Source organism: Phycodurus eques, chromosome 1, assembly GCF_024500275.1.
Source record: "Phycodurus eques isolate BA_2022a chromosome 1, UOR_Pequ_1.1, whole genome shotgun sequence".
Lineage (NCBI taxonomy): Eukaryota > Metazoa > Chordata > Actinopteri > Syngnathiformes > Syngnathidae > Phycodurus > Phycodurus eques.
Window position 1 is genome coordinate 31676604 of NC_084525.1, and position 18510 is coordinate 31695113.

The following is an 18510-nucleotide window of genomic DNA, read 5'->3' on the forward strand; positions in this document are numbered from 1 at the left end:
TCTCCATTGTCGTATTTTACGCTTGATAATGTGCCACACATTTTCAATGGGAGACAGGTCTGGACTGCAGGCAGGCCAGTCTCGTACCCGCACTCTTTTACTACGAAGCCACGCTGTTGTAACACATGCAGAATGTGGTTTGGCATTGTCTTCCTGAAATAAGCAGGGCCGTCCATGAAAAAGACGTTGCTTGGATGGCAGCATATGTTTCTCCAAAACCTGTATGTACCTTTCAGCATTTATGGTGCCTTCACAGATGTGTAAGTTACCCATGCCATTGGCACTAACACAGCCCCATACCATCACAGATGCTGGCTTTTGAACTTTACGTCCATAACAGTCCGGATGTTCTTTTTCTCTTTGGCCCGGAGGACACGACATCCACAATTTCCAAAAACAATTAGAAATATGGACTCATCGGACCACAGAACACTTTTCCACTCAGTCCATCTTAGATGAGCTCGGGCCCAGAGAAGCCGGCGGCGGTTTTCCGGGTGTTGTTGATAAATGGCTTTTGCTTTGCATAGTAGAGTTTCAAGTTGGACTTACGGATATAGCGCCGAACTGTATTTACTGACATTGGTTATCTGAAGTGTTCCTGAGCCCATGTGGTGATATCCTTTGTACATTGATGTCGGTTTTTTAATGCAGTGCCGCCTGAGGGATCGAAGGTCACGGGCATTCAATGTTGATTTTTGTCCTTGCCGCTTACATGCAGTGATTTCTCCAGATTCTCTGACCCTTTTGATGATGATATGGACCGTAGATGATGAAATCCCTAAATTCCTTCCAAGTGTACGTTGAGGAACATTGTCCTTAAACTGTTCAACTATTTTCTTACACACTTCTTCACAAAGAGGTGAACCTCGCCCGTTCTTTGCTTGTGAATGACTGAGCAATTCAGGGAAGCTCCTTTTATACCCAATCATGGCACCCACCTGTTACCAATTAGCCTGTTCACCTGTGGGATGTTCCAAACAGGTGTTTGATGTGCATTCCTCAACTTTCTCAGTCTTTTTTGCCACCTGTCCCAGCTTTTTTGGGAACGTGTTGCAGCCATAAAATCCTAAATTAATGATTATTTGATAAAAACCATAAAGTTTATCAGTTTGGACATTAAATATCTTGTCTTTGTAGTGTATTCAATTAAATATAGGTTGCAGATGATTTGCAAATCATTGTATTCTGTTTTTATTTATGTTTAACACAATGTCCCAACTTCATTGGAATTGGGGTTGTAGATAGAGTGAACACCAGCGACATGCGTGCGTGAGGGCCAGTGGCATGTGCCTGTGAACACGTTTTACTTGTGTTTATAAGTAAGACTTTCAGTCGTGCATATGCGAGTGTTTGACTAGTGTTTATAAGAGCATTTGACAAGTGTTCATGAGCGTGTTTGAGTAGTGTTTATGAGTTAGCCTTTCAGTTGTATGTATGAGAGTGTTACTAGTGTTTCAGTAGTTTGTGTGTGGGAGAGCATTTGAATCGTAAGTGTGAGAGCTAATCCTGAATAATGTCCCGAAAGGCCCCTCATACTTTGTCCACCTTGTTGTAACCCATAAAACAGCATTTCAACTAGTAGCTAACTAGCAAATTGGGAAACAAAGCCACATAACCTTTACAGACGTTGCTTGCTCTTGAATGCACACACGTACATACACACATACACACGGATATTGTCGCCTTCATCCAGCCTCTCCATCTCACAGTACATTTTTGCTTCTCCCTTGCTGACTTTCCAATCCAAGCCAGCTTGTCTTTGCTGTTGTGTTGGTTGGCTACAAACTAGTTGAAAAGGTGTAGGCGTACCACACCCCTGTTACAAAAAAAAAAGTGTGCAAATGCATTTTGAATGAGCTGAACTACAGTGCAACAGAGATTACCAACCTTTTCAAGGTCACGAACACTTTTTTTACTGCAGACTGTAAACTGAGATCTACCACTACAATAGCTTCTGAAAAATACATTTGCCATGGGTAACACTGCTCTGTCATTTATTTGAACCCTTTTGACAGGACCAAGGCATACATACAAAGATTAGTAGTTTGACTCTGAACTCTTAAACAACAAATGCCAATATGTTGGAATTAACATAAAATCTAATGAGATTGAATGTCAAACAGGGACATGAAATAGCTGCTTTTCGTATGTTCTCTCCAATATACAATCCATCCATCCATCCATTTTCTTCTCACAGTACTGTAAATGTTCATTGAATCCTGAATTGTACGGCGTCAGGGGACTTTAGTGGTTCCCATGTACAAGCGAACTTGCTTCATATGCGAACCCATCCAGCATCTCACCAAACATGCATCCATTCATGTCCCCATTCCATTTGTGATCTTAGATTTCATCCTTGACCAATCGCCCCACCCATCCGACCACGTGTGGCCCAACGCTACTCACCATCAGTGGTGCTGGACTGCAGTCTCTGGCAGAGCCCGTCTGTGTCTCCATAGCTATCCTGGATCTTCTGCAAGGCCTCGCCTCCCCTGAGCTCCATCAGCTCCCTCAGCTCTTTCAACGTGACCCCAAAGTCTCCTCCTCCGTGGCCCCCATCCTCCCTTCCTCCTCCTCGAGTCCCTTTAGGGTAAAACTCCACTGCGCTGTTCGCCATTTCTCCCATTGTCGCTGTTGTTGACATGACACAAAGGTTGATTTGTGTTGTGTTCGTCCTTCCCCGTCTGTCCTTAGATCAGTGACCCGCTCGTGTGCTCGCTGACAGCTTGTTCATGTGTTCAACAGCCTGTCTCACTCCTTCCTTGATTTCTTATTCAAAACTGTATAATTCTTCTCATACACTTCAATGGCCTTTTCTTGAATGAAGTGGTGCAGGATTGTGTTATTTTTCTCCTCAGTGTCTCAGCCTATCCTTCCGCTGCTCGTTCACTTCTCCATCACTGGAGGAGGAGGAGGAGGATGAGCAGGGTGAAGAACAGAGTGCAGAAGCACTTCAGAAGCGTGATATCTGAACGAATCCAGCTTTCGTCGCCTTCCTCTCGCCTGTCCCCCTCCCTCCAGGTTCACAGCCAGTCCATGGATGGGCGGGCCGGCTGACACATACGTGGGCGGGGGAAACGGGGGGTGATTGACAGATGAAGAGAAGGGCCAATGAGCCAAAGGTAGCTGATAAATCAAGGAGAGGAAGTGGATGCAGATGTGAGGTAGGTAGTAGCTACTGCTGCTCCACAGAGACCTACGAGACAAGACGCATCAAACATGATCATGAGAGCTCACACATTGTCGGTGCATCCAAATATAGCTCTGAAGACATTTTAAGCATCAAGCAGAAAAATATGAATGAAGATGTGTCACATCACTGCTCATTTTCCCTCACATACCACTGTACATGTACTGTACTTGGTTTTTGGCCACTTGAGGGCAGTGTCGCAAACTATTGCCCTTGATTAAATGAAACAAGAACTTCTACTGTTACTTTTTCAATGATATTGTTTGAGAATAATATTTTCACAAATTAGAATAATAAAAATACTCACAAATTTAAAATATGCTCTAAATGATGGGCTGGGGAAAATCACAGTTTTACAACATCGTGAGGTGTGTGGTCAGTTATGAACATCTACCAAATACTTTTAGCTTTTTGCTTGATAAAAGGTTAAGAAATAGAATAGAGTATACTTTTCCTCTAATTTAAAGGGTGTCGTATTTACATACTACATCATTTAATTAGGCTAGTCTATTCTCTAGCATACATTGCTATGCATGGGAACCAATGCAATTCTGGTGGTTAGGTGGACACGACAGAAAAGGGGCGCAAACGCCGCTAAGTTCATACCCACAATAATAAAGATAAGCATCAGAAGAGTCTTTGATAATGGAAATCTCTGCAGATGGAGCAACTGAGCAGGTTAACGTGGCACTGCAGTGAAATTCACTCAATGAAAAAAAACATCTCCGATACATCTATGCAGCTATACAATGCACCACTGTAATCACAGTTAGTCACAAATATTGTCCAGTGGCTCTTAGTTGGTGAACAAAAACTGAACCTTCACACAACTGTTCCTCAATGGAACATTGATTAGATACTTTTGAAATAAAGGATTGTCAAATTAAGGTCGACCTGAAAATGTGGACCTTTTAGACAATATTAAAATAAATACTGGGTACACGGAGGCCACAGGTTGGCATCTTAATAGCAGCTAGATGATGATGAAGATTGTGAAAATATTCATATGCAAGCATGCAAACAAACGCACAGCATCTTGGGTCCATCGTACATGAGCAAGCACCATCCACTTTCACACCAAAACTATTAACCAATCTGGCAAATATGGTATTCTTTCACTTTCCTTGCTCATTCATGGGAGAAGACATTTGAAAGGATAATGATGTTCAGTTTTAATTGACACTATCAGAGAGGTTAAAGTAAAGTTATTTTGTTTGTTTTGTTTTTTACAGTGGTTGTAGATTGCGGTCTTGCTCAACTGCATGTGCAGCATCATACTGAGAGCTGTTTATTATATTTTACTTCCCTTTTACAGCAACATACAAAAGGAAAAACTGTAACCATGTCTAATTATGATTCAGTATTGTTGTACAAAGGCACTGCTGCAAATGAGTGGCGACTCTTCCAGGATGTCCTGCCTCTCAATTCAGTTAGGATGGGCTCCAGCTCACCTGGAGCCCTAATGAAGACAAACGGTATCAACCAGTGTTACCCGGGCTTTATTGAGCCAAGGCATTCATTTTACATCGGAAAAATCTCACAGTACACCACCATACAAAACAAACCACTTAAATTATGACTACTGAAATAATGATGACTCCCAAATTGACTTATCTGGCCCTGATTACTTGAACAAAAAGCTAATCACCTCACAGGAAGCCCTGACTTATCCTGTTGCATGAATTGCTACAAGTTTATATACCTTCTGCCGTCTAATATACAGGGGCGCCTCCAAAAATCCGAAACTAATCGTTGGCAGGGCCTGTCACTACATGTTGCCAGTATTGAAAGATGAAAAAGATATGTTTGTAATTAATAAATAATAATTTTCGGACAAATCAAGTGAATTTGTGTGATTTCTCACAGCACACAAGTGTGCCAAGGCAACCTGGTTGGGAATCACTGGCACAGAAAATGGATGGATGGATGTATACCACTGCAAACGACAGGCCACAATGATTCGCATCGTCATAAAAATATGGCATTTAGCATTCAGGAACTACAGCCATTTATGGTAAATATGTTCATTTTCAGGGGCTGATAGAATTGTAAATACGGCATAGCCAACATTTTTAATAATAATACTATAATAGAGAATCGAGATGCTTCACCAGGCTTTCGCTGCCTGGTGAAACTGGTGAAGCATACTGGCATACTGGGTCAACATCATTGAAAATTATTCAATTTTACTTCAACCAGTTTCTTTTTGCACTCATCCTAAAACAAGTGGAGAATGCCACAATATCAACAGACTTCAAGAATATTCGGGAGAAAGTACTTGGTGTATGATGGTCCAAATCGAATGTAAATGGCGCAAACCGCTGGTGAGCAAGCAATGTTGGACGTTGGAAGAAAACATCTAAAAATGTCTCCCATGGTAAGCAATCACAGTCTTAGGCCAGATGAAAATGATGGGAAAAGTATGGGGAACGAAGCTCATGATCCATAGCATAACATATCACGTGCCGAACACAGTTCAAGCAGTGTAATGGCATTTCATGTATGGCTGCTAATGGAACTGGCTTAGTGGTGTTTATTTATGACCTAACCTCTGACAAAAGTGTCCAGATAAATTGTAGGGTATAAAAGTCTTGAATCTCTGAAAAATTAAATAACCTTCAATGTCAGTGTCCTGCGCTAAAGCTAATAGAGCATCTGTTTCACTTTCAACCGTGAAGGCTGGAAAACTCACAAACCAGCAGCCACTGAAGGATGAGCATGCGGCGAAGGTCCGGCAAAGCAGATCCAGAGGTTGCAAACTCCGAATTTGGTGATGCAACTCACTGACTGAAAATCATTTTTATCTGGGGAAAATGAGGGAGCTCAGTGGACGAGTGGCTGCCTCACAGTCAGGAGATCCAAGTTTAAATCTGTGTTGGGACATCTCTGTGTGAGGGGGGGAGTTTCTCCCTGCGTTTGACTGGGTTTTCCCCGGGTACAATCGCTGTCTAAAAACAGACTCTAAATCGTCCATAGGTGTGAATGTGAATGTGAATGATTGTTTGTCCGTATGTACCCAGTGACGGCCTGACGACCAATCCAGGGTGTAGCTTGCCCCTCGCCCGAAGACAGCTGGACTAAGCTCCAGATACCCGTGACCCTAATGAGGACAAGCGATATTGGTGGTGGATGATATTAAATGGATGGTTATATTTATTTATAATTGGACAAATACCGGTACATTGAGACCCCTAAAAATGTAGTCGCTCTGCGTAAAACACATGTTCTGCCATATTTTCCTATTGGACTTCCCTCAATACTGCTAATGTTGCTTGAAGCAGCTACTGTACATCAGAGTGTGTCTACTTTTGAAAAGCTTGTGAGCCCTCGAAAAGGAGAAACGCTCTGATGCAAGCTGCTCTCGTCGAACGCACTCTACATAATTTCCTAATGGCGGAATTCGTGTTCATGTTTCCAACCATCTCTGGAGAAGATTTGATTAAAATAAATGTGACATCAACAGTGTTCCGAGCAGCCCGGGAGCTCGCGTTGCTTCCACTATCCTGAAGTCTGCTTCATCCCGCATGAGCAATTAGTGAGGCGGTCACTGCTGAATACTGTCAGCATCACACATGACACACACACTATTCTGATGAGGCTATTTTACATCAGGAGAAGCATGACAGGGGGGAAAAAACACACACACACACACACAATTGAAGCTCTTAATTAATTCTTTGTCTCCTCCCTCCTTTCCACCCCTCACCCTCCCTGGGCTCTGTGATGCATCTCTTACCCCTCCCGTTTTCTCCCTCCCTCCCTCTTGCCCTGCTATGCCTCCATCCTGACTGAGAGTGTTAGTTTATGACTGAGTCATCCCCCTTCTTCCTTCAAGTTTCCTTTCTTACAGTACCTGCTCCTCCAAATGCACAAGCGTGCGTATCATGCTCTATGGCTTACTCATCTCTTCATTTGAATTCCTGCTTTCTCCTCCTGTGACTTTCTCTCCAGCTATGTGCTGCCTGCCATTGCAATCATTTATTTACTCAGCCTGTCACACTCTTTCCAGCCTGGTCTCTTACTCAGTGATTCTGTCTGATTTTATGAAGCTCACACAAGGAGGGAGCTCCTGCTGCATCTATCTGGAACTGCATTTTTCTTTTGGGCTCATTCAGAGCTTTGACATGTGCAGTTGCACATGTGCAGTATATGCGTGCACATGAAGGAGTTGAAAAACATGCACAATATCATTGCTCCAGTCTTCATTCTCAGATAAGCATCGCACGCTCAGCCCATGTCACTTATGCAACTGTATGCATCACCGATATACACACTCATGCCCAGAGACATCACTCTCTCTGTCGTCACACATACACACAATTGTATCTTCAACTGCGTCCCTTTTGAAATAAGAGAGCGTGACAGGCAGAAAGTGTGCGATAGAGGACTTCCATGCATGACTGAGATGTGTCTGAACATTAAAATAGTCGAAGAAAAGCTCAACACAGTCTTCTGCTTCTCTCCCTAGTGTAAGATTTGCATTTACTTCAATGCATTCAATTCAGAATTTTTTTTTTTTCCTTCTCCGCTCTCCATTATTCCTTATTATGCCACCTTATAATGAGATGCGTCATCTATTTCAACTTTGTGTACCTTGTAAAGCACCTGTACCTTTTTTTGCACCGCAGACCTGTTTAAGAGTAGGCATTTTTTCTCACAGACTGGCTGTCAAGGTATGATAGATAGCAAAAATAAATGAACACAACGGGCTTAAAAACTAAAGTTAAATACAACAACTCACCATAACGCAGAATCAGTGTGAGCTCTGGGCTTGTTCCTTATGTCCAGTCTGCTCTGTAATTTTGTCTTGGTTACCCTCAGTGCATAAGAGCCCGCTTCACAAAGATAGGGTGTTGGAAATAGTAGCAGGGTATTCAGTTCTCTTTTTCTTTCAAAAAAAAAAAAAAAAAAAAAACTCCAACGGCTTCTCTTTTAGTCCAAGGTGGTTGGTCTCCATGTGTGATTGGCTAGCTTGTCGCCACATACCGTATTATGCAGAGCGGACTCGGTGCGTCAGTTACTTGTTGAGAGAAACCCTGATATTCTCTAGTCAAAGAAGCTTTTTTATTCTTTGAGGTCGTACGGCCTTATTTTTAGTAACGTATCAGGTGACCGACATGCAGTCTAGTGTTGATTCGTTCGTGTGAACATAACGAACTGAATCAGTTTATGAAATGATTGGTGGCTTGAGCTTGCCGCCGTTAGTGAGTCGGCTGGGAGCGGAAACGGAACAGCGTTCCGTACCGTCTTGACGTGTTAATTCAGACGCACAGCCGTTTCGGCGGAGAACATCCAGTCAATTTTCAAAATCAAATACATTTGACATGCAAAACACAATACAAGGGAAATTACATAAATTGGCAATTCTTTCTGTGGGGCCCGGTAACAAATGCCTCACGGACCGGTACCGGTCCGCGGACCGGGGGTTGGGGATCACTGTTGTAAAGGACAACATGGATGCATATTTCCACTTGTGCACAGCAGTAACAATGTTGACCGCTGAGAGAGAGAAATGGTTCTCCTTGGATTTGATTCCAGGCCACTAGGCCTATGAATGCTCTGTGAATGTGTCAGACGGGTTAATCCAGGGAACACAGACACACACATGCACCTGACAAAACTAATATGTGTGCTTGCTCTGTCCTGTCCAGTTTCTTCGTGTCCTCAGAGTTGTCTAGCTGTTGTTGTGTCTTGCCCCTAAACAAATCTCTTAGCTTCACAGCAGAATTCCTTTCAAGAGGAGCTGCATGCCACCTGTTTACCTTGTGACGTATGCACGAGGGGGTCACACACACCTTTTTCAAACCCACAGTGGAAGCAGCTCACTTGGGCTTTGACACAGTGGAGACATTGCGGAGGCGAGCCGACACAAATGGCTGCATGACTACGTCGCACTTTTAAAGCAAGTCGATGATGACAATGGGGCAAGTTGGTTTTGGTTGAGACTTTAGATAGATAGATAGATAGATAGATAAAGTCTGCATCCAATGTCCCTCCCGTGAGCCCCTGTTCACCTTCATCCAAAGCGACACACACACACACACACACACACACAATACTTACTAATCCTCTAGTCCACTGTTCTCTTGCGTGCAGCACTGGTCCAATTCAAACACAAAATGACCTTTGTTGGTCACCTTCAGACGTGCCTGAGTATCATCATCCTCTTCCTCATTACCCTGCTGCTGCCCTTCGTCCTCCTCACATGGCAACAATATAAAGCATACCACACTAACTGTGTCTAGAAGCCTCCTTCAAATTCAACGAGAGGGTTCACGGTGCGCCACTAACCTATGCCCCGATCACCGCAAGGTTACCGGGCCCACTATGCACTGTGACTCTGGCCGGAGATCATTACCGGATCGAACAGACACCCCCACGGGTGCACGCCGCAGGTACGCCGCGCCACGGAAGAAGAAAAAACGAGAAGGACGGGAGGATTGAGGGGTGGATGGAAGAGGACTTCTGGTGCTCACGGCAGAGAGGCCCGTGAAGCTCGTCGCGCTCGGTGATGATTTTGGACCGCAGCCCTTCACCCACCATCCGTGGAAGGGTGGACGGGCATCGGCGTGGAGCTCTGCAACCGCGCACACTCTCAGAATGTCATAGCGCTGTTTACCATGGTATTACGGTATGCCCGACTATATGGCTATTAGAGTAGCTCCGCAAGGCCTGCGATGAAACAGCAGGCCCGATCACTGTTTCAAAATATATTCTGGGATAAAATCCCCACGCCTGCTGGACCACAATCACAGCAAGAGATACGCGTGGGGTAAATAGGAGTCACGCACCCATGAACGCGAGCACGCACGCACGTCCACACGCACAGACTCGGAGACTCACCGTGCGGGCCGAGCTCAAGGACATCAGCATCAGCATCAGTGGGCGGGCGGAGAGCCACAATCCCCAGTTAATCTTGCGTGTGCGTGGAGCGGAGAATGTCCCGGCCCGGATGAGAGAGGGTGCACACAGGAGGGCAGGAGGAGGAGGGGTTGCAGTGGCGGTGGCGGAGGAAGTGATGGTAGTGGTGGTGGTGAAAGAAGAAGAGGAGGAGGAGGAGGAGGACCGTGCAGCCTTACAGTCCGATGGAGGAGAGGGGATGAGAGACGAGCACGGTGCTGATGAATATTCCACTCCGCGCCGTGTTCTGCGGCTGTCGGAAGAGGGGGGGGGGGGCGCGAGAGAGACAGAGCGAGAGAGAGAGAGAGAGAGAGAGAGAGAGAGAAAGAGAGAGATTCGCCGGCTTTGAACACCTCTCTTGCGGAGGGTGGGGTTGGCGGTGTGAGGTGGGGTGCAGTATGTTGCCGGTGCTTACCGCCTGTGATGCTGCTGCTGCTGATGATGATGATGATTAAAATGACGGGGCCCAATGCAGTGAAGTGTCAAATAAAAGAAAAGGCGCAGGCAAAAGGCGCGCTGACAGGGGATGCTCCTGCGACATCTCTGGAGGAGGAGCCCGCGCGCGCACAGGAGCTTGCTCGCAGCATCCACAGGCACGAGGAGGAGGTGGAATGGGGGCGGGTGCATACGTCACCCCCTCCCTCCTCTACACACTCCTCTGCGTGGTGACGACAGCGGACACACCGCAGCACGGTGAAGGGTATTGCCGGATAAAGAGTCCTTTTTTTGTTTGTTTAAATAGTCATCCTCATAATAATTGGCTGGCGAGTTCTGAGGACTGGGTTCAAACTGGCCCCGCCTGTGTGGAGTTTGCATGCTCTCCCCGTGCCTGTGTGGGTTTTCTCCAGGTACTCCGGTTTCCTGCCACATCCCAAAAACATGCACGGTAGGTTGATTGAGGACTCTAAATTGCGCATAGGTGTGAATGTGAATTGTTGTTTGTTTAAATGTGCCCTGCGATTGGCTGGCGACCAGGTCAGGGCGTACCCTGCCTCTCGCATATATATATATATATATATATATATACATACACACATACATATATATATATATATATATATACATACACACATACATATACATACATACACACTCCAACAATGAGACATGGAATTTGATTGACAGATGTCACTATACTACCACTTATACTGTAGAATTATCATTATGAGTACTGCAACAAACATCATAATTATTATTAGTAGAAAAATTTGTCTTGCGAGTTATATTCACATTTGGAAAATTGATTTTTTATGTCCTTGTACAAACTGTTGGGTGTCTCAACTCAGTGCTTTCCCACCCATCAAGTGTGAAATTAAACCAAGTAAATTTTGTTTTCTCATGCCTATTACCGAAAGTGTGTCTGTGAGAGATCATTTTCGTCCGCCTTTTACAAATCAGTGAGGTTAGTTATGTCTTAGTAAATGTAAGCAGAGCATAAAAAATTGTCTTCAGTTGCAAAGTCACATACTTTAGGGTGAAGGAGAGTCTCTTGCACGCATCACATCATAATTGTTTCAAGTAATGGGAATTGTACCACTTGAGGATATCCTTTTTAAGAGACAAGAGTGCCAACCTTGAAGTCAAACTTGAACTTGCACCGAACTGAGATTATTTTAGTTCTAGAACCATGTACTGGTTCTGACTTCTCCCCTCCCTGGTCTCCTCTTCCCCTTCACCTGCTCAGCGCAATTTAACAAAACAGGGCCTAAGGCACTGTCCAGAGTGCTGAAAGCTAGTAAATGCAAGTGCTGAAAACCAAAGAATCATAACTTCTTTCATGCATTACATATCCCCTTTTCACCGTGCATTGCTTTAGTGAACTAGATATTGTCAAATTTATTATGCAGTGAGGAGAAAGAGGAGACATATTTATAGATGAATCAGATGAACGTATTAATAGATATCCTCTCCTCTGGACTGCACACACACGCACACACACACGCACACAACTTGATGAAAAGCTTTGTCACCGATTTGATCTTTCCCTCCTCTTATCATCACATCATCTCCCAGAGGCATATTAAAACATCTGACACACTTTCACTGCAGATGAACACTCATCTGTTTCAATAGTTCCGTAAATAAGTACAAAAAAGTCCAAACGTTTCCCTTTCAAGGAGTAAAAGGTGGAATCTTTTGAGAATAACAATTGCATGTGATGGTCAAGTCACATGCAGTACAGTACATTCTTGGACCATGGTGACCAATGCTGGGACATTTTGGGGCCATTTAAAAATAATCTTTGACTGTGCCTCCGCAAACATCGCTCTGTGATTAAATGAAACGATAAGACAATACTGCACTTTAGAGGTTAGCAACTACTGGGATACATTATGAAATCATTGGCTGGCAAATAGGTCAGATGTTATTTATAAAGGGTCACAATATCCAGTTACATTTTTTTAAATAAGGTTCTTAACTGGACCAATGTTCAGGGGGTGGTAGCACATTGTTTATTTGCCTTAATACAGACATGTCTGCTTGGTTTTAGTTACATAAACAGAAATGCCCTTGAAATCAACTATTTTAAGTTAATGCCTTAGGACTTTCTAGTTTTAAGGTCATGTGCGCTTGTTGCAGCCAGCACTGGTGAGTTATATATTTTAATTATTTCGTTCGCAAGCCCCAAAGGAACAGTACGCAGAGCACTGACTGATCACTGATGGATTTCATGTAAAATACACCAATAAATCATAAAATACACCAATAAGTCAGCACCATGCAGGTTATTAGGATAAAAGTTTGTTTATTAATTTGGTTTGTTTACGAATAAAAAATAAAGGTGTGCTAAGGTGTGCTTACTATCCAGCCATCCATCCAGAAAATGGATGGCTGCATAGTAATCATTCAATTGATTGTTGCATGAGTTTAAAAAAAAAAAAAAATCTAAACCACGACTAGCTATGCAGTTTCCTTCATCCACCTATACAATGCCAGTTAAGAAAGCATGTTGGTATGAGGTATTGGCAGTTTGTTGTCATCATCCATCTGCACTGATGTGCCATACTGTCACATTAGTAGCATTAGCCTGAGTACGAGAAAGGAGTATAGACCTGTACACTTCACAATACATCTCATTACTTCTTGTCAGCATAGTCACATCATCAATAAACACCGGGCAACCTGTTCTATCATCTTGATACGTGACGTGCTGTGCTTTGAATCATGAGCTCTTTATTTCCTTCTCAATATTTTTCTCTGCCCAACTCTTTTATACTGCAAGGAATAAGGAGGGTTGGTCTGTCTATTAATTAGTCCAACTTTGAATCAGTGTATCATTTTGCCTCTCAAAATAGGAACGCGCACACACATAATATATCATAATAGGCACATGCACACATAGCCACGAGGTGGTACTCAAGCACCTGCCATTTTGCCCGGGATGAAAAAAAAAAGCCCCTGTTCATGATGCTGCCACCACCATTCTTCCCTGTAAGGTATGGTGTTCTTTTGGTGATAGCAGTGTTGTGTTTGCACCAATCATACCTTTTGGAATTATGGCCAGAAAGCTCTACTTTGGTTTCATTGGCCCATAATACATTTTCAACTACATACACCTGGGAGATTTCAAGTATGTTTTGTAGCCTAGCTTAGATGTTGTTTTCATGAAGCTAAGGCTCCCATCTTGACATACAGTTCTTTGCAATGTCACTTCCATTTTTTCTCTGTGATGATGATTGTGTTTCTGTTACATTTGATGCTTTGGAATTTTTTTGTACCCTTCTTCTGACCAATACCTTTGAACAATGAGATCCCTCTGATGGTGCACAAGCTCCCTGCAGACTATGGCTTGTGTTGTAAGATGTGACAATGCAAATATAAAGAAAAGCCTACTAGAACATCTAAAATTGATTTGGGGTTAATCAGAGGCACTGTAAATAGTGGCAGGCATGTGCTGACTCCCATTTAACATGAGTTTGAATTTAATTGGTTCATTCTTAACACTGCCACATCCACAGTTATAAGAGGGTGTATGCACTTTGCATTCACGTTATCACAGTTATTATTATTTTTATTATATTATTATTTATTTATTTATTATTATTATATTTTTATCTCACAAAGATGTTTTTTTTTTCCAATTGTAAATGTCACATTAATGGTGGGATTTTATATTTACTTTTATTTTGGTCTCATTGTTTTACATAAAAACCTTCCATTTGAACAGGGGTGTGTAGACTTTATAACCACTGTAGCTTCCCTTCACCTATTTCGTTAATAATTGTATTATTGGCTGTTAATGTTAACATACTACAGTTTTTTTTTTAATTAATTGTGTGAATAGTTTTGGTGATGGGTGCCCTTTTGTGGGGGTTTGAGCACTGGCCTCCAAAAATGTCTGTGCAGATGCCCGCCTCATAACATACACCTCATTAAATACGGTTTTGCATTTAGTGGGTTTGGTTGGTGTTGATCATGGTGCAGAGCTTCCAGCAGTTTAAGCGAAATCTGGTGTTAGACTGGAGCCCTGCAACATCAACATGCCAAACTGTCATTTCAATATCACACACAGACACACAGCTGTGTGCAACCTTCTGACTTGTCCTCAAGCCCAACGATAAGAACAAGTAGAAAAAGACTTGTTAGTAGACCACCAAAGAAGAACTTTTATTGTTAAATGTTCTCCTCAACCCTTTCCTCACGGTGTCTAAATCCCATCAATCCGTACCACGTTTTCTTTCCATGCTCCTCTTGACTCTTTTCCCCAGTTCTCCTTCCCATATGATGGTTAATTCATGGAGTCTGGCTGAACATGCTTCCTCTCCATTATTAATATAACATTAAGTAGAGAAGAGGGAGGAGAAGAGAGGGGAAGACGAGGCCGGAAACGAGGAGAGAGGGTTGACTGGGAAACGTCAAGAAATATGGAGAATGGGAAAGACAGTGAAATGAAGAGAGGGCATCTGGGATGCGGCGAGGAACAGCAAGGGGAGAATGGGAGAGAGCCTTTACCCCCCCGTCCCCCCACCCCTCAATCACCAGTTGGAGAGTGGCAGATAAGAAGGGAGGCAACGTGTCGGGAGGAGGAATACAGTGGCATGTGATGCCAGTGCAATGCACGCTATGTCTCTTGTCCCATGAAGAGAGGCCCAAAGCATGAGGAGGAGATGGGAAGGGAGCGGGATCTGACAGTAGAGATTGTGTGATGCTCTTCTCATGGCCATATACACACTTCAGAGGATATTACTGTACATGTATTTTTGTAGGAGGATAAATGTTTTAGAAATGAAATGCAACCACAGTACCACCCTTGCCAGATTTCAGTTCACAGCTACACTTGGGCCTCTGTGTATTCTGCTCAACATGAAAGCAGGATGTCCTTAACTAACCTGCACACAGACTTATTTCTCACACTCCTCTGACAGCGTGCGTGTGCATGCGTGTGTATGTACCTCTCAAGGCTGCAACCCTCGAGCACCCAATGTCTTGAGTCATCGCTGGACCTTACAATTGTCCTAATCAACATTATAAGCACATGAAAATGATTTGTGCACTTGGGCTATTTTCTAATCTGAAAACAACTCACAGTGGTGTTTTGAAAAATGATATAAAGTACAATGTAATATATACATATACACACACGCCATACACCGTCATGTACAAGTGGGTCTATTGCATGGGGCCATTAGTAGACTAAAATGAACATTTGACATTTGCCTGCATTGTACTACATTACTTACTTTTGACACTATGCAGCAAGAGGAGAAAAGAAGTGTGTTCTCATCTCTCACTTCTTGTTTTCAACCAATCACACGTCACTCGATAAGATGTGACACCAAGGTCAGTTTAGTACTGAATGCACCTGTTCTAGTTCAAAATGTAGAGATGTGATTTTGCTGTTGCTCAGTGCAGTGGGTCATCTATTTTAGTGGGATACAGGGCCACTGGACAACCCACAATCCTGAATGATCATTGGCTTTTTGCTTTGTTAGCTAGCTCTATCTATATAAAAGTAAATGTATTATTGGTTCACATAGCTTAACCTACACTGATGGATTCTTTCAGTGTGTTAAATAAATTAAAAAATGTCAAAGTGGCCCTTGCCTCCTTTGATTTTTCTGTATGCGGCCCTTGAAAGAAAATGTTTGGATAAACCTGATCTAATAACGAGATACAGGGTGCCCACAAAAACACTATCTGATTTTAAACGGGAGATGGAACTGAATTGTAATATTCTTTCGCACTTAGTAGCTACAGCTTCATGAAGTCATGCAGTTAATAAGGTAGCATTGCAGACACTTAATGTGTGCCATCTGGTTCCTCTGCAAACATCGATGCAAAAGTCTGCATCAATGTGAACTGCTCCAGTGGTAGTTTTGCAGCTCACCCAGGCTTGCAGGAAGTGGAGGCACATAAACGTGCTAGAAAGAAAGCACTTACAAGCAGTTAGGTCTGGTGACGCTGCATGCCACTTGCAGAACGCCTCACCCAGTACGGCATTCCTTCACAAATCTCCTAATCGCGAGATGCCAGTGTGGCAGTGCACCATCTCGCTCAAAATAGGTAGTGTCCACCATCAACAGCTAGCCGTTGGAAATATCCAGTTGATTAGCATCTGCAGGTAACTTTGACCAGTATGGGTTCCTCCCTCAAAAAAAGTGTACTAAGGACCATAAGACAAAAATATAGAATATCGTTGATAGGGAATCTATGGACTTCATCTTTATCAATGTTTGAATTTCTGTATATATATCATAATCTCATGAAATCAGGGAGTGTTTTGTAGACACCCTGCATTTTTTGAGAAGTGTTTTCATAGCTCTTTGGCTGGAAGAGATGCATGCTGTTGGGGTCGATAATAAAGATACCAACATTTGATATTGACCGATAATGTTATGAGATTGATACTTGACTTTTGTACCTGTATTTGCTGCTGCAGTTTTATCGACTTTCAGTGTGGCAGACAACAACGTAAAGAGCAAAAATAAAGGTGGTGAAAGTAATATCTTGGTCAGTCACAGCATTAATTAGAATGAATTTGAATAGTGCCGATGGCCATTTGCTACTTTGGTCAACACAAAAAGTGTAAATGATACTTAGAACTTGATGAAATACATGGATCCCACAGAAATATGTTTTTGAAATGAACACATTGACTGGAATTTAAACAAATCTTCTTCAGCTCAGATTCGACTGACTTTACATCAATGTTTATGTTAACTTTGAAAGCGATACTACAGTGCCACCAGAATGTATTCACACCCCTTCACGTTTCCCACATTTTGTTGATAGACTTATTCTAAAGCTGATTTGCGTATAGTTTTATTTCAAAAAAAAAAATTTGAAATAAAATATCCCATAATGACAAAGTAAAAATATTTTCAGACATTTGTGTAAATTTATAAAAAAAAATTTAAGCATTCAAACATAATGGGTAAGTAAGTATTCACACCCTTTGCTATGACACTTCAACTTAACCTCAGGTGCATCTAATTTCCACTGATCATCCTTGAGATGCTTCTATAACTTGAATAGAGTCCACCTGTGGTAAATTCAGTTGATTGAACATAATTTGGAATGGGACACACCTGTCTATATCAGGTCTCATAGTTGGCAGTACATAGTGCAGAAACCAAGCAATGAAGTCGAAGGAACTGTCTGGAGAGCTCCGAGAGCAGATTGTGTCAAGGCACAAATCTGGGGAAGGATACAAAAGAATTTCAGCAGCAGTGAAGGTCCCCAAAGCATTGTGGTCTTGATTATGCGCAAAAGGAAGAAGCGGCTGTGAGATGGGCGCGCATGGAGTCACAGATCAACAGGGACGGTGACGCGTGGAAAAAAACCCATCTGGTCTCTTTGCGTCTTCCTCTTAAAAATCACCAAAGGTGGCAGTTTCTGTCCATTACCATGGCAACCAAGCACAACAGTAAAAGCCGACTTCTCGTGCCCCGTTGCGCGTATCGCTACCGTGGTGGTCCCCTTCTTCTCTACAGTGTGGTTCACCGGGATGTCGAAAGTGAGCGGCACCTCGTCCATGTTGGTGATGTGGTTGAGCTGGATGTGTTTGTCGGCAATCTTTTTACTGCAGTAGGAGCGGAAGATGGCCAGCTTTTCCTTGTAATCCGCCGGAAGTTGCTGCGCCACGGTAGTCCTTGCCCGGATGGATAGATGGCGCCGTTTCATAAAACGAAAGCACCAAGACGGACCTCCTTGAAAATGTTCGATTTTCATTTCTTCTGCAAGCGTTATTGCCCTCAGTCGAATGGTGACTGTAGAGACGCGTCTCCCGGCTGTTCTTTGCTCATTAATCCATTGCTCGAGTTGGTCTTCCAACTCGGGCCACCTCGCCTTCTTTCCGCGGAAACTCAGGTTCATCTTCTTGACTTGGCGAAGGTTTTCTTGCTTCCTCCACTTGCGAACCATGGATTCGTTGAACTTGAATTCTCTCGCGGCTGCTCGATTCCCATGTTCCTCCGCGT

The 18510-nt window shown here is 43.2% G+C and overlaps 1 protein-coding gene across 11 annotated transcripts in view; it reads right to left on the reverse strand.

Annotated features, from left to right (window-relative positions):
• atp2b3b (ATPase plasma membrane Ca2+ transporting 3b) overlaps window positions 1-10648 on the reverse strand; it is a 64398-nt gene extending 53750 nt beyond the window's left edge. For 9 of the 11 annotated variants that reach the window (XM_061687777.1, XM_061687767.1, XM_061687758.1 and 6 more), the window contains exons 1-3: window positions 10506-10648; window positions 10034-10343; window positions 2407-3196 (exon numbers count right to left, since the gene is read on the reverse strand). In XM_061687777.1, the coding sequence (XP_061543761.1) occupies window positions 2407-2644 (238 nt within the window). In that variant the 5' untranslated portion in view covers window positions 2645-3196; window positions 10034-10343; window positions 10506-10648. Of the gene's footprint in view, window positions 1-2406; window positions 3197-7931; window positions 8186-10033; window positions 10344-10505 lie in introns of those variants that run through there. The other 2 variants (XM_061687748.1, XM_061687739.1) reach the window with 2 other exon arrangements.
• Window positions 10649-18510: the final 7862 nt, after the last annotated feature.